Below are 27,945 nucleotides of genomic sequence, written 5' to 3'. Positions count from 1 at the left end.
CGCTGAAACAATCAAACTAACTTTTAAAGAGCAAACCAACTTCATTTTGAAGAAATTTTGAATTTTTTAAATACTCTTTTATTATTACAAATAAATGTTCACAAATAAATAAACCATACTCAATTACCATTTGATCATCTCATTCATAATTCAGCACCAGCAACTTATCACCATTTTACACGGATATATAGCAACAATACACAAAATAACTAAATGACCCTCTTTTACATACTCTTAGCTTAATGTTACATCTTTAAATCTCTGGGAGATTTTTCCAAATAAATACTTAGTGAAGAAATCAGCAATGTCATCTGCCAGTAAATAGTTTCTGAAATATAGCCCTAGTAAGGCAAATAGTCTTGACACTATTTCCTGGAAAACAGCTTTAAGACTATTAACCTTGGGCAAACAATTTTGAAACTATTTACCTGCTTTTCCAAGGTATTGTCTGTGATATCAGTTGAAATCCATACGACCCCCCCCCCCACCCCCCCTTTATCACTCTCTAGAGTTGAAAGTCAATGTTTCTACTTTTCTGGAATGTACGTGTACTTTATATTAATCGGTACCATTATATACCCCTCAAAGCATATCTATTGTCCTCCTTGACAGCAGTTGTCACAGCTGGTACTGTCTCCGGAGTACAATAAAAATACTATCATCCTCCTAGACAGTCAATAGTTTGGGGTTTATATACGAAGTATTCAACTTTTCTGCTCATGCACTCAGTTGTTTGTGTAGCAAGTGTTTGAGCAAATTTAGCATTTCATTTTAAAAGATTTGGGCACTTCCTGCTTATCATATTCTGTGGTCTAATTGTTTTCTTTGAATACCATTTTTTGTTGTTTTCGTTGGTGTGCTGGACCACAAAATCAATTCAACACTGTTCAATTTTTGCTTCCAATGGAAGAACAAAGAGAAGATTACAACATTATTTACATGTATAAATCAATAAAACTGTATTTTTGACAATAAAATTTGATCCCCACAAAATTTGATGACACCAATTATCCCTTGCCCACTGTTTTGTGTTGGGGGGGGGGGGGTGAACAATCAGAGTATGACTATCGTCATTAGTTAGCCAAATGTGAAATGTCCAATTCGCTAACTCTCATCTCCCAGTGAATCAGACACTTGGCTCGCAAATATGGTGTATGACAAGAGGATAAACTGTGTTTAGAAAGTAGAAAATAGACAGAGGCAAATTATCTTTCATCTAGAGGATGAGAGATTTACTGGAGCAGTCCATACAAGTGTCAAAATATGGAAACTTGGTAAACATTGTTCATGGTTAATGAGTTGTCACATTAAATAGAACTGGTGTCTTGCATCATCTGTTGCCAAGGAAACTTCTGATTGTAAGATGTCAATAAAAATTGCACTTATTGCCCTAGTCTGGTCTGTGCAGTAGTCTAGGAAGTGGGAACAACTCGCTGGAGATCACTCAGTATATCTCGCATGTCTGTTTCCAAATTAAGAAGCAAACCTGAAAATAGAATGGCACAGAGTAGTGTTCACTTCAACAGAGTAACATATCACCCATCATTTCTCATTTCATCAATGCTTTAATTTAAACAAACTTGACCCTGTGTTCAATTCATCTGGTTATCTGCCAAGATCATCATACCACCAAGAGTTGCTAGCATTTACCAACACAAAGTTTATTACAAATGATAGTTAAAGGTAGCCAACATCTTCCTATAAGTTACAAATAAGACATTTTCTGTGAAATGTGCTTGTTTTTCACCCCGATTCAATGTTGATACCCAGCTGCTAGTGGTGAAGATAAGGTTAATGAAAGGCCGAGTCAGACTACATATAAACACCTGTACCGACACTGTTGGGATTTGCTGAAGATGACATTCTACATAAACCATACACTCTTCCAGTATATACCACCGATTTCAAGGCTGTACAGTTATATCATTTGTCTCATCTAAACTATATAAATTTACAAGAGTCTTCAAGTTATCTCCCTTAGAGTGATCAGTCTTGAACATGTTGCTTTCAGCCTTCATTTAGATATGCCTCAGCAGCCCCAGGGTTCCAGAATAATACAATGTCTAAAGCCTCTGCTAAAGGGGTGATGGTCACCTTATCTGAGGCTAGAAAAAGTTTGACCTACAAATCTGACAGCTAAATAGGTCAATCTAACTGGCACATGAACCAGGCTGACCTTTAATGTAAATACACAAAATGTACTGAAAGATCTAGACAGTGCTTTATATTTACCATCATGTAAAAACAACGAGCTCCAAAAAAATATTGAAATTTTCACTTCAGGATCCATGTAAAAATTATATTTGGATAATTCATGTTGTCTGTATTCTTTGCAAAAGATGAAAGACCCCATAGCATGCAAACGAAGTTACAAGTATACTGTTCACTAGGTACAGGGATTTTTTTTTCTTTACAAAAAGTAGTGGTTTTTTTTTTTTACCAACTGCGCAACACTAATTTGTTAAAAGAGCACCAAGCAGATACATGTTCCACCCATTATAACTGTAAATAAAATATGCTGTGATGTAGAAATATTTTTTATCATAGAATATGCAATTGAATTATAAAATAAATTTTCTACAAGATCATGAACTAGAATAATACTATATTTGATAATCAGATGTCTTGGGCCAAGTTGTCTGAGAGTGATAAATCTCAATCAGCTGAAATCATTATAATGGAAACATTGCATTGGTTTACAACATTTTTTGCTTCGTGTGTACAAATCCATGTCTTCTGACATTTTTAAGGTCAGTATAAATTCCATGTCCAAAAAGTTCTAAAATCTAAACACATAAAGTGCAGGAACAGAGACCTGTTCTAAAACAAATGTCATATGACAGTCCTTTCTCACAATAAAACCTCACCCATTTTCTCATATCAAATCAACAGTTTTAAATTTTTGAAAACCTAATTTGATATACATGCACATGTATTTTTCCAGTATACATGGAATGATGTGATGGTATTTTCTGTTAAAATCATCATGCGATGTTTGCTCACCAAGAAAATATCCATTCAAATACTGTAAAACTTCCCACTTCACTATAAAATGACATACCAGTATTTGCACTGCTCTCTGCGATAAATGTTACAATTAGTGGATATTTGTTAATCTGCACAACCTGTAAAAAAAACCTCACCAAATTATTTTTCAAAAGCATTGGTCCAAAAAAGTTATTGCATGTTATGACTTTTACAATCTTTAACTTCCTGACTTTCTAATTAAATGTAATTCAGACCAAACGAAATTATCTAATTAAAATATTAAAATCAAGGTAAAGAGCACACCATTCTATCATCTGGGTCATAAAACATGGAAGTGCTCTTCAATCATGCTAATTATTACTAATTATAACAATAAATTACCTGATAATTTTTGAACATGGAGATCACAGACTTGCTCTGTTTGAGTCCTAGTTTATTGGCTTGTTCCGTTGCAGTTCCAAATGTACTCAAGAAACTATGCCGCAGAGCTTGTTCAGGAACTTGGTCCATCGCAACTAAAATCACATGAATTAAACATTTATCAAACACTCTAAAAATGTTTTATTCATATATGTTGACACTTTCTATTACATCATATAAATATGCTGAACAGTGTATGTGCTTAGTGGAAGTTTAATGATAAATTGACAGAAGGTTAAAGAGGTTGCAAAAATGCATACAAGGTCTCCTGTGTTGTTATAATCTTAGGTGGCTGCTCTAATTATGAATGTCAATGTTAGTTCAGCTATCCATCCCCCGCCAACTCAAGACAGACACCATGCTTAACCACTTGTTGAACTATGATAATAACAAGAGGCCCATGGGTCACATTACTCACCTGACCATGCAAAGCAATCTTGAATTTTTTTATATATTCCTATGTAACATATCTAACCTGTGCTGTGGTACTGCCCCTTGGGCTATGGCATCAATAAACTTAAATCTATGAGGACCCTTACATATTGATTAAAGTAGCTCTATCCTCATATGATGTCATAGCTTTTTGCAAAATCATTAAACTTTGGTCATGATAGAAATATATCTTACATAAGAATTTTATTCAACAGGTACGATAAAAATTCTGGTAGGCTATTTGATACTGAAAAATTTGTAATTCTATAAATAATAAATTATCTACATTAAAACGAACATTGTCAAGGACAACAACTCCTATGTTGGATTTTTCTCTACTGTTATTTTATGTCTGCTATACAATGATGCCCCTGATGATTCACAATTAATTTAAATATATTATAAAGCAGCAGTATTCTAATCAGTTTTTATGAATTTCTTATTACGCTTTTGACTGAAAATGTGAAATTTTCTGATGTTGATTTATACTTCTTTTTATGTATGTCTCACATTTTTAAAAAGGTGACAACATATGCATTTTCTTTGATTTTGGATTAAATTAATCACACTATATTAGGTGGGAAATAATACAGATTTTACTACTTTGAGCCCATAATAATGCAAAATCACAGGAGGGTTATGGTACCTTAACTTGAATGATATATATTGTACCCTTGTCATTTCAAAGCATTTCCCTATACATGTATATTCCTTTGTAAAACAATCCCTTCTGTGACCCTATTCTGAACCCAGGGGTCATGGTGTAAAAGAAAACCCATATAAATCTACACTACATGAGGCTTGAATACTATTTTGAATAATGTTAAGAATATTTCTCAATTTTTTTAAATACAGATATTCTTATGTAAAAATTTAAACCCTTCTTGTGACCTCACCAAGACTCCAGGGGTCACCATTTGAACAAGTTTATATTTTAATTAGACATATTATACCTTTGTGATTTTTGAGAATTTTAAAGAATTTTTCTAAATAATCCTAAAACTTTTTACTCTTTCTGTGGCTGCACCATGGTCCCAGGGTACCTGGTGTGAGGAGACATGAATCTACACTACATAAGGATACTTGCATATTAATATGACTAATTGAAACTGTATCCAAGTAGTTCTAGAGCAGAGTTGTAAATAATTCTCCAATATATTCCTTATGTAAACCCTATTTGTGGTTCACTCTGGTCTTGGGGATCATTAAATTAAAAGTAAGCTTTTATGCAAATTATGTCTTCTTTTTGTTGGTTCAGATGTTCTAGAGAAGAAGTGTCTTTAGATACCATACCCAATTTTCACTATTTCTTAATTATCTTCCCCCCTTGAAAGTAAGCATATGGGGACATGGTCCTATATTTGAAGATACATAAATCCCTTTATTCAATTATGCTTTCTGCAAAGTTTGGTTGAAATTGGCCCTATGATTTGCTTTAAAAAAGTAAAAAAAATATGAAAAGCTGACAGACGTTCAAAATAATCACAAACTTGAGCTTTCAGCTCAGGTGAGCTAAAAACTCAAGATTTCTGTAAATCTTTCTAATGCACATGCTAAACTGATTGAATTTCGCTTAACATCAGCCAGGAAAGTCAAATGTGACAAACTGAACATAAATTGCAGAATCTTCATTCATCATCTCCAAAAACATGTTCATCAATACAGAACACAGATGTAGAAAAACTTATTGGAGATGCAGACCCTGAAAGAAAACCCCCACACTTTACAGTGTTGTAAGGCAAAAACTACCCCATGTTAGAGATGTCTAGCAACCTGTTCCTATTACACAAGGCTAGACTTGCCAGACAAGTGTATATATAAATCCAGGATAAATTGAAGATCTACACACATATCTTTAATATAAACAAAAATTATGCTGACTTATATCATTTACATATTATGCTAATTTCCCCCCAGACAATTACTGCTGAATGTTTCATATATCATAATAACCAGATGTGACCCCCCAAAAAACAACTGTGATTAATTAATCAATAAATGATCAATTTTGACATATGTCTCCACTTAATACCTTGGTATTCAAGGTCAATTTTAAATCATCATATCATGTGAGACAAGATGTCTGAAAGAACAGTACAATATTTCTATGTTTGATTACTACTTGTGCATTGAGAACAAGGGTACTCAAGTTTCCTTGATATTTCATTGTCTGATATTTATAATGGGAAGTGGCTACACTATATACTTCAGTGTGAGACCAGGGCACCTGTCAAGTGCTAAAGTGTGACTGCAATACTAACAAAAATTTACAATTAAAACAAAAAGGTCACCATCTGGGAACATTCCTTATATCTGCAAATAGCACACAAACTGGTTTTTATACTAATAGTACTAATTGCACGTAAACACTGATGTGATCATTAATTCCTTAATAACCTATAAAAGGTTTCGCCAAAACACTTTAAAAACTGCCAGGTATATTCTATAGTCTTGAATTTCAAATTCATAAAACAATGTTACTTTTAGACTCTCCGAGATCTTTTTTAATATAAGAGGAATGTAACTAAAACTTCAATGTCAAGGATTTTTAAATCACTTCACTCTTTTTCTAAAGTTTGGGTTTGAAATGAAGAGATTTACAATAATTTAATCATAAACTGACATAAATATTGGACTTGACTCCATGCCAGTACATTTGAACGCGATTTGATTCTGCAACCATACAGAGATCCTGGGTTTTCTCCAAGTATCAATATCAGGTAATTGTACATGTTAATCTTTTTGTTGATTTGGCAGCAGAAATGAAATAAAATCACAATATCTATTACAGCTGAAGGTCATATTAATTAATCTACTATCAAAGAGATGTTATCGTCTAATTGTGACATTGTTTACGTCACATTTAGTGAAATATACAGCCATTTTTAATCTCTTGATATTTTTTACACAACTGTCAAATTCTTTGAAGCAATTTAACAATCCATATCAAATTCAAAAAATGTGACATTATGAGATCTACCACATACAGAATTTATTGCCCGCAGAGATCTTTAATATCAAATCTTCCTTAAAAATAATTTGATGTAAAAGAGGGAAAATAGTGGGACTTTTTTCTTATTCATAAGTCCTTAATTATGCAGCATAATAATTAATTGCTACAGAATTTCTGCATTTCTTGTCATTTGCCTGCTGAATGTGGCCTGTTAAATGTATATGTCTGCCTTGTGCCCCCTCCCCCCCCCCCAAAAAAAAATCAATGATGCCAGACTGATATTGTGATTGTCTATCTGATCTAAAGTGTTGGTGTGCATGCCTTGCCTTAGGCCCACCTTTTGTGCCCATGTCTAAAACATTGCTAGATAGATTGTATCAAAAATGAAAACACATTTAGGAAAATCACTTTGAATCTGGACATTACTGAAGATTCACATCTCAAAACTTCTGTAGGAAAACCTGAGGCCACAGGCCTGAATGTAAAGTGTACATTATGCAATGCTGCAACTGCTCACTTTGGCATTCTGAATGCACAGCTAATAATAAAAAGTTGCATACATCTAATAAACAAATAACCTCAGTAAGATCAACAGAACAGTTTACATGGTACAACTGTTCAACACTTTAAAACATCAGAAAATGTACTTTTCCCATACAAATATAGCCAGCCACCAGATTCCACACAGGTAAGAACCAATCACCAGACTCTGCTATTACCGTACATCTAACACTTACCTTTCAATAATGGAATGCCATCTCGGTCAGTAATCACGATGGCTAGTAATCCTTCAACCCTGTAAAAATAGTACAATTTATATGATATTTTCTATCAGAATCCAGTGACAACCCCTTTCCAAATTAATATCTGTTGGTAATTTGCAAGGGTAACAAGATATGATTATAATCTACTGATTATAAAGTCTCCCAAGCGAAGTACTGGCTGTATAAATGCATGTGGCTTTTACTGAGTACTACTACCAAAATCGATGCAAATCTTAACTTCATTTAAAAAATCTAAATCACAAAGACTTTGATTTTGAAATTTTTCAAATAAATCCCCATTTTTAACTTCAGTAAAAGTGGTGTCACTTGACCTTGATCCTAATTTGTAGTTTTCAACATCCTCTTATCATTTTTGATGTCTCTATCAGTCCTGCATGGTTCTAATGTTAAAAAAGTTTATATGATCAAGGTCTATGTGGATACTAGTTTGTAGGTAACTACACCCTTTTATTATTTCTGAAGATTCCATGTGTCTATCAGTCCCAGTTATAAAGTTATACCAGACTTATGTTTAGGGTCAGAGGTCAAGGTCACTGGACTCACTTGACCTTGATAACAATTTGTAGATCCCAACATCCTTTAATTATTTCTGAACCACAGAAATAAAGTTCAAATCCACCAGTCTTTAGTTCATATGTATTGAAATATATTTTTTTGAAAATTATGTTTTTATCCAAATTTGCATAGTTTCTGCCATTTAGTATATATACTTATTATATATCATCATATCTTTTATGATGAAATCAATTCGTACTGATTTGAGAAACTATTTCAGGGTGTAGTGAACCACGTTAAAATACCAAGTTTATGATTTAATGTAATAGGTCAAGGTCACTGGAGTTACTTGACCCTGATCCTGTTTTGTAGATCTAATCATCCTTTCATCATTTCTGAAGATCCCATCTCTCGATCAGACCTGGTTCTTAAGTAATACCAATTTTATGTTCTAAGGTCAGAGGTCAAGGTCACTGGAATCACTTGACCTTGATATAAGTTTGGAGATCTTATCATCTTATCATTTCTGAAGGTCCCATGTCTCTATCAATTCCAGTTCTAAAATTATATGAGTTTGTACGTTCAAGGTCAGAGGTCAAGATCACTGGAGTCACTTGACCTTGATACTAATTTGTAGGCCTTGTCATTCTATGTTCATTTCTGAAGATCACAGGACTCTATCTATCATATTTGTCAAGTTATATCTGTTGAATTTTGGAAATATTTTTCCCCTATAGAGTTCTATGTTAAACCCCACCCCATTTGACCCCCCCCCCCCCAAAAAAAAATGTACCCTAACCCCTTCAATCTGAAAACAAAAACATTTCTGCACATCTAGATAAATTGGCCTATCATATCCTTGAATATCTATTACTTTCATTAACTGGTTACAGAGATCTGTGTTGGGCAGTTTTAGGTCTGAGAAAGAAGCGGAAGAGGAAGAAGAAGAAGAGAAAGAACCAAGCAAAAACAATAAGTTTCCAAACTTTGTTTAGGAGACTTAACAAGAGACTCATGGACCACATTGCTCACCTGAACTATTACATTTTTCTATGTAAAACACTACATCCCAATGAAGACCACTTCTTGTGGTTCTGCTCTAAAAATGTGAACAAATTTCAATCTACTCTACAAGAGGATACTTGTTTAGTGATTTGAAAGAAAATTACACCCTTGTGATTCTTGAGATGATTTTCAAAGAATTAATGTATATATTCCTAAGAAAACTTCATTTCCCTATCTTGCAACCCCCTTCCCCTTCCTGGATTCATGGGTCACAACATGAATAAAATTGAGTCAACACTACATGAGGATGTTTTCATGTTAGTGTAAAATTCTTCCTCAGAAGATTTTCAAAGAACTTTCGCACATATTTTAAACACCAATTGTGGCCCCATCCAGACTTTAGGAGTCAGGGTGTGAACAAACTTAAATTTCCACTACAGGATGATACACGCAGCACGCTTGTGATTCTCTAGAAGAAACTTTTTGAATAATTTATCCAAAAGATCATTAGGTCAAAAATTTAGGTACCGAAAAAAAAAGGTCTTGTCATAACAAATGCACATGTGAAATATGAAAGCCTTATACACACTTCATCTCACTTGTCTCCCTTTGTAAGAAGGCATGGCCCTCCATTTGAACAAACCTGAATCCCTTTACCTCAGGATGCTCAGCAAATTTGGTAGAAATTGGCCCAGTGGTTTTTGAGAAGTTTGAAATGTGAAAAGAGGCCCATGGGCCACATCGCTCACCTGAGTCACCTTGGCCCTGCTGTTGTTCAAGGTCAACACCAAATGTCACCAATATATAACAAGTCTTGCCATAAAGAATCTATAAACAAAATATGAAAGCCCTACCTTAAATAGTTCAGGAGATATTGAATAGGTAAGGTTTTTTCAAAGTAGGTCACACTCCAAGGTCAAAACATCAAATACCATTGTGTCACTATGTCTTGCCATAAAGAATCTCTACACAAAATATGAAAGCCCTACCTAAAATAGTTCCTTACATTTTCTTAAAAGTATGTCAAACTTGAGTTCAAGGTCACAAGATGTAAGGACATGATATGAAATGAAAGGTCTTGCCTTAAGAAATTTATATACAAGATATGAAAGATCTACCTTAGATAGTTCAGGACATATTGAATAGGTCAGATTTTTATCAAAAGTAGATCAAGCTTCCAGGTCAAGGTCACAAGATCACAAACCATTAGATCACATGAAAGGTCTTGTGGTAAGGGATGTAAATACAAAATATGAAAACCCTAGTTATTTTTACAAATATTTCCCATATATATCATATATCAACATCTAAAACTTTGATCCCTTATTGTGGTCCCACCCTATCCCCAGGGGGGGGGGGGGGGGGGGGGGGGGGTGAGCATGATGTAAACAAACTTAATTTTGCAATATGTCAGGAAGCTTTCATGAAATTTTCAACTTTACTGACTCAGTGGTTCTTGAGAAGAAGCTTTTAAAAAAAAGATTTTCCCTATATATTTGCATGTAAAACTTTGATCCCTATTGTGGCCCCACCCTTTCCTTGGGCGCCATGATTTTAACCATTTTGATTCTGCACTATGTGAGGAAGCTTTCATATAAATTTCAAATTGTCTGTGACCCAGTGGTTCTTGAGAAGATTTTTAAAAAGATTTTCCCTATATATTTGCATGTAAAACTTTGATCTCCCTTAACCCCGGGGACCATGATTTTAAAAAAAAATTGAATCTGCACTATGCTAGGAAGCTTTCACACAAATTTCAACTTGTCTGGTCCAGTGGTTCTTGAAACAACTCCACCCTATTTTAAAATTTTCATGATCATCTCCCCCTTGAAGGGAGCATGGTCCTTCATTTGAAAAACTTGAATCCCCTTCACCTAAGAATGCTTTGTGCAATGCTGGTTAAGGAGAAGATTTTCAAAATTTGTCAGCGTATTTTCACTATTATCTCCCCTTGAAGCAGGGTGTTGCCCTTCATTTGTACAAACTTGAATTCCTTTCACCCATGGATGTTATTTGCCAAGATTGGTTGTTCAAAATCGGCCCTGTGGTTCTGGAGAAGAAGTCAAAAATGTGAAAAGCTTACAGATAGATGACAGGTGATCAGAAAATTAAGTTCGACACTTGAAAAAGCCAACAGATGACTTTCAGTTCAGGTGAATTAAAATAATCATTTCCTTATATTTCAACTGTACCGAGATAAAATTTTCCCTATTTTGTTTATATTCATCTGAACAACTTTAAAGTGAGTGATAATGAAATTCTCTTCATCATTATGTGTGTGACTGAAATGGTTCATCCATTGGACTAAATTCAATTTGTTGCATAATAATATAAAAACTTCAAAGAAATAGTGTCCTTTTATTCTTGAACACCTTTTAAATGACCTTCGTTTAATTTGCATTTATAATTTTATAGATGTGGCAATTACATGACAATTTGAAATGAAATTATGTTTCTTTCCATTATATCTACAAAACTGCATTTTTTATCAAATATCAAAGAAAATCAAGAGACTTTGGAAATCAACATGCATAAACTTTGATTCATTATATCCCACAAATGGAAACCCCGGTATATTTCAAAATCCCACAAATGGAAACCCCGGTATATTTCAAAATCCAGTGCAGAACAGGATGTTGAATTTTGCCACAAGGAAGAAAAAACAAATTAGGAAGTTCCCTGTAAAATTAAACGAAAGGAATTTTTAACGAGATGAAAAAATAAAAAATGTTAGCAAAAGATGGTTGGCCCCTGGGATAGGTATTATCTTATCAGATTAGCAGATTCCTACAAAACCCATGAACGAGGCACATTTAATTTACCTTTTTCTAATCTTATCAAAAAATGTGTTAAAAAGTGACTAAAGAAATCGGTAACCCCCAGGATGCAGGAAGGCATTAGATTATACTTTTAAGTCTATATGCTTGACAAATAGCATCAGCTGACAGGAAAATACAACTCTTAGTAACTATTGTACAGATTAGAAAAAAATTAATAATTTGTTTTACTGACTATGTAAAATCGTAAATGCTGTAAGCAACTTCTCATTTTCAATAAAGAAGTGTTCAATAGCCAGAGTACATTCTAAAATAGTACATTCAGAACCCCTGCATGGTAAATACAAGTAAGGTTGGCAAGTTTTGAAGTTGTAATTGGCTGAGAGCTAACCTCACTCTAGGTAACAAAGGAATTTGACCCACAGGATTCCCACAAACACTCGCACACACTTGGCATATCACTTCAAATTTTTCTATTCAAGTTGCAATAAATTCAAGATTTTACAATTTATCTTTAAACATGCAATTACAATTGTAATTGAAAATTTGGCAGTTTTATATATTTCTTCAATACTTGTACATATGATGCAAATCTAACTGTATTCTAAACCCTCTGTCTGTTCAGTACTTTATAAGAGGCATTGGCACATTTCATGAAACACCCAGATAAAATTATGCAAAGATAAAATATCTACAACCACCTTATGATAAAGCTAAAGAAATATAACATAAATCTAAGATAAAGAATTTTCAAATTGCTAAATTACATGAACCTTCCGCCTGATTGCTCCTCAAACATAATGCTGGTATAAGTCTGAAGGTAAAAACTGGAGAGAGCCTTCAATCTAATCAGAATCAAAATGGGAAAAAATAAACTTACGTGCTGCTCAATTTTGAGAGATAATTTTTCGCTTCCTGCAAATTAGAAAAAAAAATCTGTCAGTATACAGAAGCATCTTCAGACAGAATTTGAAGATGAGCTGATAGAGAGAAAGGCAAGAAGCTTTCTGCAGATCTAGTGTTGACATCATGGACATAATGCCAAATATTTGCAAACGTGATAAACTTCGGAAATGAATATGCACTAAATGAGCATAGAATTTCACCTTATCTCTAAATCTGGCCCCTGAGTATAAACTGTATAATAAAAAGGGTCTACCTATAGGTTATTATCATAATATTAATACAAACATTTCCCAAAACAACATCTGTCCATGTACTCAATACATCTTTTATTATTGAATAGCTCACCCCAGTACATCTGCAAATGTATGATTGAGGACAAGACTTAATATTATATATATGGAATGTATGATTATGTGTTAAAACATGAGGACAAAAATTCTTATAATGGGCATGGAAATTATAATAGTTTTCTAAAAGTTAATGATAGTAGATTTCCAAAACTGAATTACTTTGTGAATATTTATTTTGCTTTTCTTTTCTTGTCTGGCACCACATCTTTTAAATGTATGATAAGGTCTTTTGCCTTTTATCCTTGATAAGATTTTTAAAGAGTTTACCAACTCATTCTCAACAACTTCCTGTGTACTGCTGCTGTATAAGACACCCTGACTATAGGACAACCTGGTCACTATAGGGCACCTTGGTAATTATAGGGCAAATAGGTTATCATAGGGCACCTTGGTTATTATAGGGCACCTTGGTTATTATAGGGTACAGTGCTTATTACAGGACACCCTGGTCATTATAGGACACATTGGTAATCATAGGGCACCTTGGTTATTATAGGACACCTTGGTTATTATAGGGCACATTGGTAATTATAGGGCACATTTGTTATTATAGGGTACATTGCTTATTATAGGACACCCTGGTCATTATAGGGCACCTTGGTTATTATAGGACACCTTGGTTATTATATGACACCTTGGTTATTATAGAGCACCTTGGTTATTATAGAGCACCTTGGTTATTATAGAGCACAACTTGGTAATTATAGGGTAAATAGGTTATCATAGGGCACCTTGGTTATTATAGAGCACAACTTGGTAATTATAGGGCATCCTGGTAATTACAGGGCATCCTGGTAATTATCAGGCACCCTGGTAATTATAGGGCACCTTGGTAATTATAGGGCACTTTGGATATTATAGGGCATAATTTGGTAATTATAGGGCCCAATTTTGTAATTATAAGACACCTTGGTAATTATAGGGCACCCTGGTAATTATAGCACACCTTGGTTATTAAAGGGCACTCTGATAATTATAGGGCACCTTGGACATTATAGAACACCTTGGTAATTATAGGACACCCTGGTAACTATAGGGCACCTTGGTTATTTTAGGACACCTTGGTAATTATAGGGGCAACATAGCTACAGAACTGTAGCTTGTTGGGGGGGGGGGGGGGGGTATCTCCCCCCCCCCCCCCCCCCCCCCCGAAAGCTACATCCTGCAGCTAGCTAAAGGGCACCCTGGCAACAGGGCACCTTAGCTATATGGCACCTTTTCCATAAAACATGCTGGCTATAGGCACCTTAGTTTACACTGTAAAACAAACAAAATCCACTATTTGAAAATCCTTTCATAGTGATGGATTTCGATGAGGGAGCACTAAGTACATGTTCCCATTTAAGTTTTCAATCTTATGGTCTGCTGGTCAATCAGAATAAATCTTAAATTTCAAAATACCCAATCGCTTTCAGGGACTTCTCAGGATCACCTTAATTCTCACATGTATATTTTCATAACCTACTGAATAGGGACCTACTAAGGACCCACATTCAAAGTAACCCCTAGCCTTCTAAGTCTGCTATCTAACTATATGTACTAAAGCCATATCTAATGACCAGCCAATCAAGTTCAAATTTGAATAAACAACCAAACTTTTAGATTTTAAGTATGTTTTGTAGTGATTAAGTCTCTGTTGAAGTTATTTCAACCAATTATCTCATCTTTTGGGCACCCTATTTATAATATTTCTTATTTATATTGTCTTTGGAAAGGAATTCAAGGGACATAGCTCTTCATCTGAACAAACCACATGTGTGCCTCTATGATCAAGTATTTTCAAGGAAGAAGTCAAAACATTCAAACGTAAAACTGAAGATAGTAACACAACTTGGTCAGAATTTATTTTAAGTCCCCAAGATTTTAACTTACAAATTCTAATAATTTATGTCAGTATAATTTTAGAGATTGCATCTGATATATAAGATTTAAAGAAAGAAACATATTTCTTACAAGTATGAAACACTGTTTTGTATATATACAGTGTAGTTTGTATACAGAATGTATTTATATGATACATGGATGGATATGGTTGTCAAACACAGAAAAGATGTGACAATGTTCATGGCATGATGCACGTGCATTAGTCATTTCGAAGATTACTGAGTAATTTGATAAATGTAAATCATCCTTGTTGATAAATTTTCAATAAAGCTTTATACAACTACATGTAGATGGCTATTATTGGTGACGTGTCTGCTGGGGGCACATGGCTGACATATCTGCAGAGAGATGATACTTGCAGACCTGTCCGCAGGCACTGTTTCTCATCTCTCTGTATCCTCTGCAGTCATGTACCTATTTTGTCTCTGTGAATGTTGTAAACAAACTATAATACTTATACATGTATTTCAAAATTAAGGTTTTGCATGGCTAACCTTTCTGTTCAATGCATGAGAAATGTAGATAGTGAAATAATGTTGGGTATTTCTAGAATTTTGTTTATACAGTCAAATCTCATTATCTCAAACTCAAAGGGACTGAGACTGAGAAAAAACTTTGAGATATCCAAGGGTTTGAGATATTGAAGTTAAAAAACAAATTAAAAGAAAATGTATTTGGGACTTCCAATTTCCTTTGACATAGCCATGGTAATCGGGACATTGATCTTCTAAATACTGAAGTTGAACTGTATATAAATATATATATAAACCTACTGATCCATAAAAACTTATTGGGCACTGTCCAACAATGCATTTTGTAGTCTGCAAATTATATTTCATAACCAATGCAATAAAAAAATGTTTGACATGAATTTCTTTTATCTGATTCATATTTTAAACATGGACTGTTGTATGTAATTGTTTAGCAGTGCATCCTTAATAATTGGTGAATACTCCTGTGGGGATCCGCAGGTTAGAATGGGTCCTCGGTGCCCCCTTGTTTGTTGTAAGAGGTGACTAAATGGGGTGGTCCTTCAGATGAGACCTCAAAAATGGCCCCATGTCACAGCAGGTGTGGCATGATAAAGATCCCTTCCTGCTCAAAGGCTGTAAGCATCGAGCATAGGCCTAAATTTTGTGGTCCTTCACTGGTATTAGTGATGTCTCAGTGTGGGTGAAAGATTCTCGAGTGGGACGTTAAACAATATTCAATCAATTAATTGGTGAATGAAGACTCTTATATACTGGTGACCATGGTAACAGAAAAATGTTTATATACACTTTTTAAAATTGATTTCCCTGAATTTTAAGCGTCTTACACAGCACAATTAAGTTTTTTGTCAATGACTGTTTTAATCAAAATTTCTTAATCTTTGTTGATTTCTCATCCTTTGCATAAAAAAAGTAAAACAACATTTTAAAAAACAACAAAAAACACTTGAGCTATTGATCTTAATCATAATGTTTATTTTGATAATTTTACATTTAATTTCATTTAATTGTTTTTTCCTCTTCTTACCCTTGTAAAGCACCTCAGAGTAATTTGTTTTTTATAGGCGCTATATAAATTTCATTATCATATCATATATATTATAGTATAGTATACATGTGAATGTATGGCATAAAGTCTGCAAGTTGTATTCCCCAATTTTTAGAAAGCAAACTACATGTACATGTTAAACAGGATTGCAGTGGACTCTTTCAATCAACCGTGGTGATAACAGAAGATTGTGTTATATCTGATGGCATTTTATCCAAACAGAACTTAGATTTCACTTCGTTATGAGCAGAATTTCATTATGAACAAATTCGTTATAACTGTCATTTTAATTAAAGGTACAATAATAGAATTAGTCGTCACTGCGGTATACTTCACTGACAACCTCATAATTAAAATAATTAGATTGTTTAGAAAGTACCATAAACGTTTTTAAATTCCAGACAAGCTTTCTCATAGTTTCGTACCATTTGTTTCTGCTTGGTTTGAAAGAAAAAAACACCATTGCAGCTAATATGACGTCACAATGTAACTGTTTACATCCACTGCGTTAAATTTCCCGCGTTAAATGAAGAAGCAAATAAAATGTCTATGAGTCGTGTGGCAAGATGTTAATGGGCTTTGCTCGTCTCAACGGTCACACCGTACAACATATCATTTCGTACAGAATTGAAAAATTGGAGGATATTGGAAAAATGGACAGGGCGGACCCTGTGAGATCCTGTAACAGAAGTCACTGATACAGCATTATAACACACTCTACAAATAATTGAAGTACACACAGAAATACATCCTTACATATAAATATTTATTTCATATGATAACAGACTTGAGTTTTATCTATGCTGATTTATTCCTCTTCACTGCTACTATAAATGGAGCTAGTGTTTTATACAAATATTGGTCCATTCTGGTGATTGCAATTTACTTGTGGTAAAGATATTAAATATGGCAAAATACATCGATACTACAGTTGCATATATTGGTGTATACATGATTCGTGTACCAGTATTAAATGTCATTTTCAACGTAGGTTTCGTAGCTTGTATCATCCAATGTCAGTATAAACAGTTTAGAGAATTCAAGCTGCCACTTCTGCCAACCTTCTTAATATCCACATAATGACCACACTGTATGTTACATTCCACCTTGGTGACACTGTGAGCACCCAACTCATTAAGGAGGTATGCTACACAGAGAAAATTGATATGGATGAAAAGTGGAGGATATGTACAACAATATTTTGAAATTGAAAACTTTCAAATTTACTTCATTTAGTCAAACAAGAGGCCCACAGGCCTTATCGGTCACCTGAATACTAGTGAAAACGTATCACTACTTTCATGGGCTATGAAATCTAGAGAAAATTTCCTGTTCTGAATATCTAAGCTAAATTCTAATGTTCAGCAACAGTATAAAACAAGATGTGTTCTTAAAACTTCACTGCCTTCAAAAGTGCATACACTGATGAAAGGTTTTAAATATGGTAATAGGTGTATTAACATTATAACATAAAAATATATGACTAATTTGGACTCATCTTAAAGTCATAACCCTGGATTATGAAATTTACCATTTTTTTGTACATCTTTCCTGCTATTCCTAAGTATGCATTTAGATTTTATACAGTATCAGCAAACTTGCACATAAATACTATATACCAAGTTTGGCCCCACCCTGGGGTCAAAACCCTTACTCTGGGGATCATCAAATTTACAATTCTGGTAAAAGACTACCTGCTCTATCCATTTAGTTTCAATTTAGTATCAATAGCACTAAAGAAGATGTTATTTAAGTGTTTTACATATAAACACTATATAACAAGTTTGGCCCCACCTTGGGGTCAGAACCCCTACCCCGGGGATCATGAAATTTACAATTTAGGTAGAGGCCTTCCTGCTCTACATCATTATGCATTTAGTTTTTCTTACATGTGTGCGATTCTTGGGAAGAAGATTTTTGAAAATTGGTCAAGTTTGGGCAGTTTTTGCCCCACCTCAAAGGCCCCAGGGGTGCAGGAGTCCTGAAATTTACAATTCATGTTCCCCTTGTTCCAAAAATGTTTCAAACCAAATTTGAAAAGAATTGGAATGATAGTTATCAAGAAGTTAAAAATGTCTATTGTTCACACATTTAATAATTGACCATTTTGGTCCCACTCTGATACCAAAACCCCTACCCCTGGGATCATCAAATTTACAACTTTGGTAAAGCACTCCCTGTTCTTTCTAAATATCTATTTACTTTCAATTTAGTATCAATAGCACTAAAGAAGATATACAAGGTATTATTATTATTTATAAACAAACAACACAAGAGATGACACCCCCAAAATATGAATCATTAATTAATAGCTAGTAATTACTCTCTTGTAATGAGTTGAGATCTGGTATGAGATCACTACATTATTCTCATACCAGATCTCAATTCATTACAAGAGGTTAATACGCCAGTTTTGAGATACGTCCGAGTTATTTCCCTTTGGAGAACTCTTGTACTTAGTAAGGTGCAAAATAACTTGTTTACACGCGGGAGTGGGACAGATATTCATCACTGCATAAGTGAATCTGCTCTGACAGGAAGTTTAATATGTTTACGGTGTTACCGTTGAGACGAGTGAAAATCCATTACATCTTACAATCAATCTGATTAATCTTACAATACGACTTTAGGCCATTCATTTAACGTGGGAAATATAACGCGGTTGATGTAAACAGTGCATTGTGACGTCATCATTAACTGCGATTGTTTTTCTTTCAAATCAAGCAATTTATCCACAACAAACTGTACGAAGGTATGGGAAAGCTTGTTTGGAATTTTAAATCATTTGTGGTACATTCTAAACTATTTATTTGATTTATCTACGGGGATGTCAATGAAGGATACCGCAGTGACGGCGACATTTTCCCAGAAGCATTATGGGTAGTCCCCATCATTTTTCAGTTGATGAAGAGCAAATCTTGTGAATCAAATGCGTTATCATTGGAGCGAGCTCGTCGCATTGCTTTGCGACGTGAGCGAAGCTCGCTATTATACACAGTTTCATCACCCAGTTTCGACTGATACACAAACTAAGTAAATGATAAGTATTCAAATAGTAATTAAATACTTAGAATTCTTATTATATTACGTTATTTTGTTGCTCTTACCTATTATATCCAGGACATTGCTTGGAAATATGGCATTGTAATTATGTTTCAACTTCAGGAAAACATTTCTTTTGATAGTATTTTTCATTTCCTACATCAAGTATTTAAGAAGAAGGTGTGTTCGAAATTAACCATAGACCGAGTCTATGTCAAATGACATTGGTCTATGCCAATTGTAATTGAGATAGACCAAATTGTCTCTGCTGAGTTTTCAGATTTAAAGCAATAAAGTTATCCCAAAGGACCCTTCATGGTCAGTCGATGTCTGATAAATGTTATAAGGAAAGGAGGATATTATTATGGAAAGGAAATATGCTTTCTAAGTACAAAAGAAGTTAGTAAATGAAAATGTTTGGGTTTTTTGTGATATTTCTTTTCAATGCTGCGGTCTATGCCAATTCGATGAGGTCTATGTCATCTTGTTATGGCACAGACCCATGGTCTATACCAAGTTTAAAACCAATTTTGAACACTGAGAAGTCAGTTTTTATACATTTTATCATCTTTCTCTGACACTGACTGTAGTACCACTCTGCCTCACCTAAGCATTCAAAGTTCCATTAAATGCACCTCCTACACAGGAGAACTCTAATCTCAAGATTGGCATATTACTAGCTATTAATTAATAATTCATATATTGGGGTGTCATGTTTATAAATAACACTAATACCTTAGGAAGAGGACCTTTCAGTCTAAGTTTCAGAACTTGTATTCAAATTATAATGTGTGTTGACTTGTACAAGTTATCCATTCAATTATTTATACTAAACTGTCACACAATTTCTAACATCATACATGCAAAAGTGAAGATAACAAACAGTGATCAATCTCATAAAGCCTATGAAATTAAGAGTAGGGCAAACACAGGCTCCTGGACACACAAGAGGTGGGATCAGGTACCTTCAAGGTGTAAGAGTCCCCTGTTGACAAGTTGCCATGAATCATATATCTAGATCAGGTAAACTGAGTAATCCTTAGTCAAAATCAGTATGTAAAGAACTGTCTAACAATAAGTATGAAACACGTCAAGACAGTATTCGACCTATTTGAGGAGGTATTAATGACATTACAATGCACCCACATTATATGCTTTATAACAGCCGTGCATTAAGGTCTAGGGGTTGGAAATTTATCAAATATAGTTGAGAATGGTATTTTGCAAGAGTATTCTGCATAAAGTTGTGATTTTTTTCTTACAAACACTGTGACCAGGTTTCCATCTTGAAATCGTGTATCAGGATTTTACCATGTGTATTGACTTTGTGGAGGTTGTTTCCCTCCCCCCTTTCTTTTTTTTGACAATTCTCACACAGTGATGAGAATTGTGAGTATGTGTTTCAATGTATTTTGTAAATGAAAATCTTTGAACCAATTCAAATTCCCTTTTTATCGAATTTAGTGTGGCTACTGAAAATGAAATTTTGCTAATGAAAATTGGACCCAGTTAGCCACAGTCGTGACAGTGGCTAGAGATAATTCTACACAAGCGCGAACACAGCATATGTTGTGTTATAGTATATTTCGATATAATGATATAAATCTGACGACTACCGAACAGCCAGTGGTATCGATACGACATCTACTATGTTTGTATGCATCACATGACCATAATGATACACTGTACCCAACAAATTCATATCGCACCATAAATTTGAATTTTTCAGCACTCAGACCATCGGCACAACAGCAGTTTTCCTTTAAAATGTTATCGATATAAAGTTAGGAAACTTGCCAAAGTTATGAAACTTGCCAACAAACTATATAAACTAAATTCATAGCATACAAATAATAAAAAAATCGAAAACTCACTTCCATGATGTAGCCGGTGTCTATGAGTCGTACGTTAACTCATTCGTAAACATTGTGTAGGTCGTGAAGTCTACCTAACAAGACAGACGCTCTTGGATCGATTTGATCACAGAGTTCAGGACCAAGTCAGAGAGGGAAAAGAAGAGAAGTCCAGGCATGAAATCTACAGATGATCAAATTACTTTAAACAAAAATTATAATAAAAACGAATTTGAGTTCGCTTGTACAAAGTTATTAATTTTTTTTCCCTTTATGATTTATTTCATTATATAAGATAGAATTTATCATTATAGTTATATTAACAACAACTTTTAAGAACATTGTATTGATGTAAATAATATTTATGAAATTCTTGAAATTTCCATTTACTACTCAGTGCATGTGTCGGAAATGCACAGGTTTGAGGGCTAAACCATCTTCGCCCAGTTTGCCATGGCAAATGCTTGTACAGTTACTCAGAAAGTGAAGCGTGACATTTTATAAAGTTTACAACATAACTAGATGCTGGGAGAAAGGGGGGGGGGGAGTAATAATAATAATCAAAAATTAAAGATGCAATCAAGGGGTAAACTATATCATATATAGTTCGTGGGGTGCATAAATATCGCTATACAGAGGAGGTTAAATAAATATACATCTGGCAAACATCCTTTAAATATAAAGAAGAGTCTAAATTCAAAATGATTACTTCCATGAAATATGTGATATATATTTTTCTCAGTCGTTTCATAATATATATATATATATATATATATATATATATATATGATAGCGATTTACAGGCTCACACATTAAGACATTTTATTTAGAATTATCATACTTCTGCACATTTGAAAAGTGAAGTTGCTGCTTCGAAATAACCAATGGGATCTTAGCATGCAGCTATTTCGAAGAAAATGAAGATTTTGTCTCGGAAAATCGAAATTAAGTAATGGTAGCCGTGCATTGTGAAGAAGCACTTCTTCGTGACTATTCGAGGAGCGTTGCACAAAATTAGAATGACCTAGCATACAGAGATTACAAGGACTTCGCATCAGTCCTCACGGAGCAGAGATTAATTTTGTCTCTGACAATCGAAAGCCATGACAGCCATTTTACGCAAGTTCTGAGTCACCAAATAGTCAGTGGCGGATTTAAGGGGGGGGGGGGGCAGCCGGCGCGCGCCCCCTAAAATTTTCAAATTCAAGGTAAAGCGTGGGACCTCTTTTGTTTAGAAAAATGTAAACGATAAAAAAGTAATAATTTCTTCCACTCTCAGAGAAATTCATGACAAAATCTTTTGATCTATTGAATTACTTTTATTGGGAGAACTTACATTTTTTCCAAAAACCTTAAAATTTGCGTCATTTTATTAATTTCACCTTATCAAAAATGACAGAAAATAGTAAAAATGACCACATAGGAGACATAATTCAAGCTCTATAAAATCAGTAAAATTCAGGAGTTTCGCCCCTGAGCCCCCACCAGGGTTCGCCCTGGACCAACTGGGGGCCTCAAGGCGGCCCCAGACCCCTTGAGGCATTGAATTACCCCCAACCACAATTCCCGGATCCGCCCCTGATAGTTCCTTTACTGATATAACGCTACTTACAATATTTGAGCGCATAATGGGCACAATATATTACCGAAATGAAGACCATCAGCTGCCCTGTAACCCCCTGAACTGCGTGGGTAGCAAATTAATTCAATAAAAGTTCTTACGTATTCGAGTATAATGGGTCTCAAACAAATCGAACTTTCCTGTCCTCCTTTCTACTCTAGATTCGATTATGGCAAAAGGATTCCTATCAAAACATCCTTATCAAATGGGCAGTAATTCTTCTTGGTAAGGTCATTTCTAATGTGTACGCCGAGCAATATAAACAAAAATAACTTCTTTTACAATTTGTATCGTCTTCTTCACTCTGTATAGCATAGACTGTCAAACCTCATACTTCCACCGGAGATAATTATAATAGATAGGATTGGAATAACAAGAATCCCATGGGCTACATCACTCACCCGAAAAGTCGTAGTTTCCTGTGAAGACTTTTAAAACATTATTGAAATCTTTCAAACGAATTTTCATGTATATTCCTGTGTGAAAATAACATCTATTCAATATTTTTGCACCATTCTAGACGAACATGGGTGCACACTTCAGGAGGATGTTTGCATATCAGTTTGACAAATTCTGCCCCTGTGGTTATCAGTAAGATTTTTCGTGTTTCGTGATTTGTCAAAATCATCTGATCGTGTGTGGCATAAATGTTTACTTTTTAAATTACAAACATAAGTGGATATTTATATAAATGACTGGAACTCTGAAGTATAGTAGTAGAAAGCCAGTCCGTTTAAAGTTTATCGAAATTTTATTCCTGAACTTACTATCTAAAAGACATTTCTCCCAATAAAGACTTCAATATATCAAATTGTGTTACAAGAAATGCTATGAATTATTGTATACCAAAATGTTGATTAGAATTATATAAAATCTGTTATCATAATCTTGGAATTCTTTGTTCCTCGAGATGAGATAATGTGATTCACTGTATAAATTCACGAAAAGTTTATCTAGACACTACCTTTGTTAGCTTCCGCTCCGTTCTTTTTTTCACATACTGATCGATACTTTAAAAATAACATTATAAACTTTGCCATTACTGTATTTTCAATAAAGATGTACAGTTATTTCGATGTAATATTGCCAATCCTTTCTGTACAAGAGACAAAGTTGAGGATAATTATCATTATTATTTTTCTTTTGTACTAATTAACACACAACCCCGATATAAATTATTCAGTAGTACTTTTAAAATTGAAAATCTACAAATTGTTAATATCCATGTAATATTTTGGATGAGGATTCGTTTAGTTATACTGAGAATGAGTATTTATTTAATTCATTCCATACATATGTTTTTTTTTAAATGAAAGATTTTAATATCTATTCTAGAGGTACATATGTCTAGTCTAAATAAAACGGCGGCTGTAGGTAAGTAAAATTGTGCAACAAGATGTAATACTTTTGAATTAATTTTCTTTGCTGCAGACCGGTAGGAAGAGGGTGTCGGAAGTTACAAAATCCCAATTGTTTGTTAAAAGTTCAATAAAATATGCTTTAAAAAATTCCTGCATATACAAATGTATCTGTTTAAAATCTTAACCCCTGTTACGACCCTCTTTGGTCCTGGAAGATTTGGTGTGAATTTCAATCTAGTTTTTACAAATTGTTCTCTTGTGTTCTGATACGAAGTTTGGCTGTCCTTTTTAAAATTGTTCACTAATATGGAGACGTACCAAGGTGTAGAATAAGTGCCACAAATGCATGACGATCAGGTTTGGATATCTCGTAAAAATCTCAAAGTTAATTTTGAGGGTTTTTTTTATTTGAGCAGTCAAACTTTGAGTAAAATTTCAGACTTAAGTCCATGTTTTCGACTTTAAGATTTTTTCGAGAATCTATAGCAGTGAAGGTTCTTTATCGTGCCAAAGCCTGCATGTCATGACACAGACTTCGGTTTTAAAGATCTCTTGTGAAAGACCCGTGACTCTCTCTTCTAACTGTTGAGCTGCAATCATTGCACGAACATTAAAGTTCTCCCGGTTTTAAATTTGAACCAGAGTGAGTTTATAAATGTGGAAACAAATGCAAGAAATTTCTCTCCAAAGAGATTCTGACGTCTGTTGTGAGGTAACCAGCCGTTTTATCGAAGCCTCCGGACTACGAATCGTACGTAATATGAATATATGAACAGTATAGCCTTGTCGCAAAAAATATGATATTTATTGTTTTGGCGTTTCCTGTGCTATCCCTTTCGTCGCCACCACGTGTGGTGTCCTGGAAATTTATGACTTCCGTACAAAGAATATTGGAAGCGACAATTACCGGGCTATATAATACATTTATTGTTTAAAACAATGACGACCACACGGGTTTTTTTTTTTTAATTCGCAGCAAGCATTATGATATTACTTAATCCTAAGTCATTATGTTGTGCCAAAAGAACAGATATCTTCAGCATCTCTCTCTGGCACTAATGAGCAAAAAACTGACGTGAAGACTTGGTTATGTATTATAGAATTGGGGGGAAACGTATCCCCATGATATTCGGGTCAGATAGTAATAATGTAATTATATAACAGGTGGCCAATTAACGAGACCCGGTGTTTTGTAGATTATCCTGAAGCAGAAATCATTAAAGAAAATTGAATTTTTGGATTTAAAAAAACCTCATTGTTTCCTATAATTGTCCTATAGTTTAATACATTTAACTCTTCACAGATGTTTGTACAATTGCAAAACAAAATGCACATTAAAATGATATTAAAACTACATATTTTAACTTATACATGGATATGTAGGTCAGGAATTTTCAGCTAATCGACCATTTCAATAGTAAGGAGTGAGCAAATCATATTAAACTTTCAGTATATACAAGTAGGCTAAGCTAGTCATGTTACATTTTCAGTATATACGAGTGGGCTAGTCATGGTCAGCTTTCACCGATATAATGTTTTTGTAGCCTATGAATCAATGTACGTATACATGTAGATGTTGATATCATGAGAAAGGATTTATACTACATAGTTTTACAAAGTTCTCGCAAATTGAGATCGCCTCAAACCTACAACGGTTAACATTGATAGTGAGCGTGTCTTCACCAAGCAAAGTCACGGGTCTTCCGGTCAACGCAGAATCCGTGTCACGAAACATTGACACAATTAAGAACCCTCTCTGCACAGCCTTGAGCACCACACATCACTAAAATGACCAACGACAAGAACAATTAGATTGTAATATTTTCGAGATGACCTGCCCTTCCTTCTTCTGGACAAACGAGAGAGAAAAAAATCACATTAGTGAAAAATATACAAAAAAGCAAGCACTAAATCTACAAATGTATTATACATGTTTGTTGTTTTTGGCTTGATAATCAAAATATTTTCTACGGAGCAAATTATGATATGTCCTATTCGTCGAATGGGCTGGCCCACAAATCCGTCTATAGCACAGTATATTATGATGTTACATGTAGGATTAATGAGTATAGTAGAGGTGTAAATGTTTTATCAATTCCCATTTCTTTTAATCTCGTAAAACTGTATAACTTAAAGAGTTTGATATAAATGCAAAATGGCATTGGGAATTGAAAAATAGATATACACGTGTAATAGACATAGAATCCACGAATTTTCAGGAAATATTTCTTCATAGTTTTGTTTTTAAACATTAAGCGGGGGTATGGGTGGATCAATGACAGGTGCCTGTGACAGTTGTTGGGACGATGAAGAGCCCTCACTGCTACATGTATAGCCCTGGGAGCCATGCAGAGGCCTAAATTTGTGACACTTCACCTACAGTTAGTGACGTTTCGGGTAACGTGCAAAATTATTGAAGGGACGTAAAATAAATTTTTAGAAAAATTAATTAAATAAAATGTTAAATTGTTAGGCAACGAAAAATACTGTCATGCGGCACGGAATTTACACGGTCGGCAAATGATATTAAAACTTTACATGTCAAAATTACGAAATGAATCTCACACTTTTTGTCATGCGACTTGCAGCCTTGATGCGTACTAATTTATGCGATGAGATGGGGATTTTTTGGTACAGAATGTACAGTAAGCCCAACTACTACAAAGCGAGTTGTTAGTAAACTTGAATTATCTGATAAAATTTTGACGAGAAAGTTAAAATAAAAAACATGTTTTTGCCGCATAATTTAAGGAAAACAATGCTAATACAATCTCAATTTTCTTCGGCCTGGAGAAAAAAATTGAATATTCAGGTTACCAGCCGCAACTCCCTTGGATGGTGTAGCGTGTACTGGTTTCAGATAAATAGATTACCAAAGGTATTTTGACAGATAACACTTTTTACTGATTCAAGGCTGTTATAGGGATTGTGAATTTTGATAGTTATTGTACTTTTGGCTTCTGTCTAGCAGTCAAAGGTCACACACCTTTTTTGCACCAATATAAAAAAAAAGTAAAATATCGCCTGAATACATATGGCATGTTCACTTTCAAATATTAATTTAAATATGCATCAGAACACGAATGGCTGGCTCTACCAGGAGAATATTGATAGATATTAGAGGATAAGAGTACAGGCTTCAAATGAAAAAGCACACCTTACGGGGTCTTTAATTAGCGCGATAAGCCACCGAAAGTCAGTCAATGATTAGATCAAGGTCCACCAGTACATTATCGAAATTGACTGGGTTTTCCTGCAGTCTATACACGTAAAAAAATATTGCTTCACTTAGAAATATAGTGAAAGACGCGTTGTGCGGAGATCGAGCGATGCAACTCAAATCCAGGAAAAAGTTGCATCTAAGATAAAGGACGAATCACACAAGCCAGCAAACCTTACCCGAATAATCCCATAATCAAGCTGTCTGTGTGATGGAGTTTCGCCTCTGGACATTTTAGGGATACTCTAGTTTTAGTTCCGTCAGGTGTACAATGTTTTCCGCGTCTTAACCGTTAAAGGTTGCAGATTTTGGTC

At 34.4% G+C, this 27,945-nt stretch overlaps 1 protein-coding gene across 3 annotated transcripts; it reads right to left on the bottom strand.

Annotated features, from left to right (window-relative positions):
• Nucleotides 1-55: 55 nt before the first annotated feature.
• Nucleotides 56-27,945, bottom strand: LOC125671850 (ragulator complex protein LAMTOR3-like). 3 transcript variants are annotated; one of them, XM_048907824.2, is made up of 6 exons: nucleotides 27,811-27,945; nucleotides 12,736-12,770; nucleotides 7,531-7,589; nucleotides 3,370-3,503; nucleotides 3,062-3,125; nucleotides 56-1,486 (listed from the first exon to the last, which is right to left on the bottom strand). In XM_048907824.2, exons 1-6 carry the CDS (start codon nucleotides 27,862-27,864, stop codon nucleotides 1,413-1,415), a joined length of 420 nt encoding a protein of 139 aa, XP_048763781.2. In that variant the 5' UTR covers nucleotides 27,865-27,945; the 3' UTR covers nucleotides 56-1,412. The 3 variants fall into 3 exon arrangements, with proteins under 3 accessions (XP_048763781.2, XP_048763782.1, XP_048763783.1); XM_048907825.2 differs by lacking the exon at nucleotides 27,811-27,945 and adding an exon at nucleotides 21,451-21,505; XM_048907826.2 differs by lacking the exon at nucleotides 27,811-27,945 and adding an exon at nucleotides 21,286-21,434.

This window comes from Ostrea edulis, chromosome 4, assembly GCF_947568905.1.
Source record: "Ostrea edulis chromosome 4, xbOstEdul1.1, whole genome shotgun sequence".
NCBI classification, from domain to species: Eukaryota; Metazoa; Mollusca; class Bivalvia; order Ostreida; family Ostreidae; genus Ostrea; species Ostrea edulis.
This window is presented reverse-complemented; position numbering and strand designations above follow the sequence as displayed.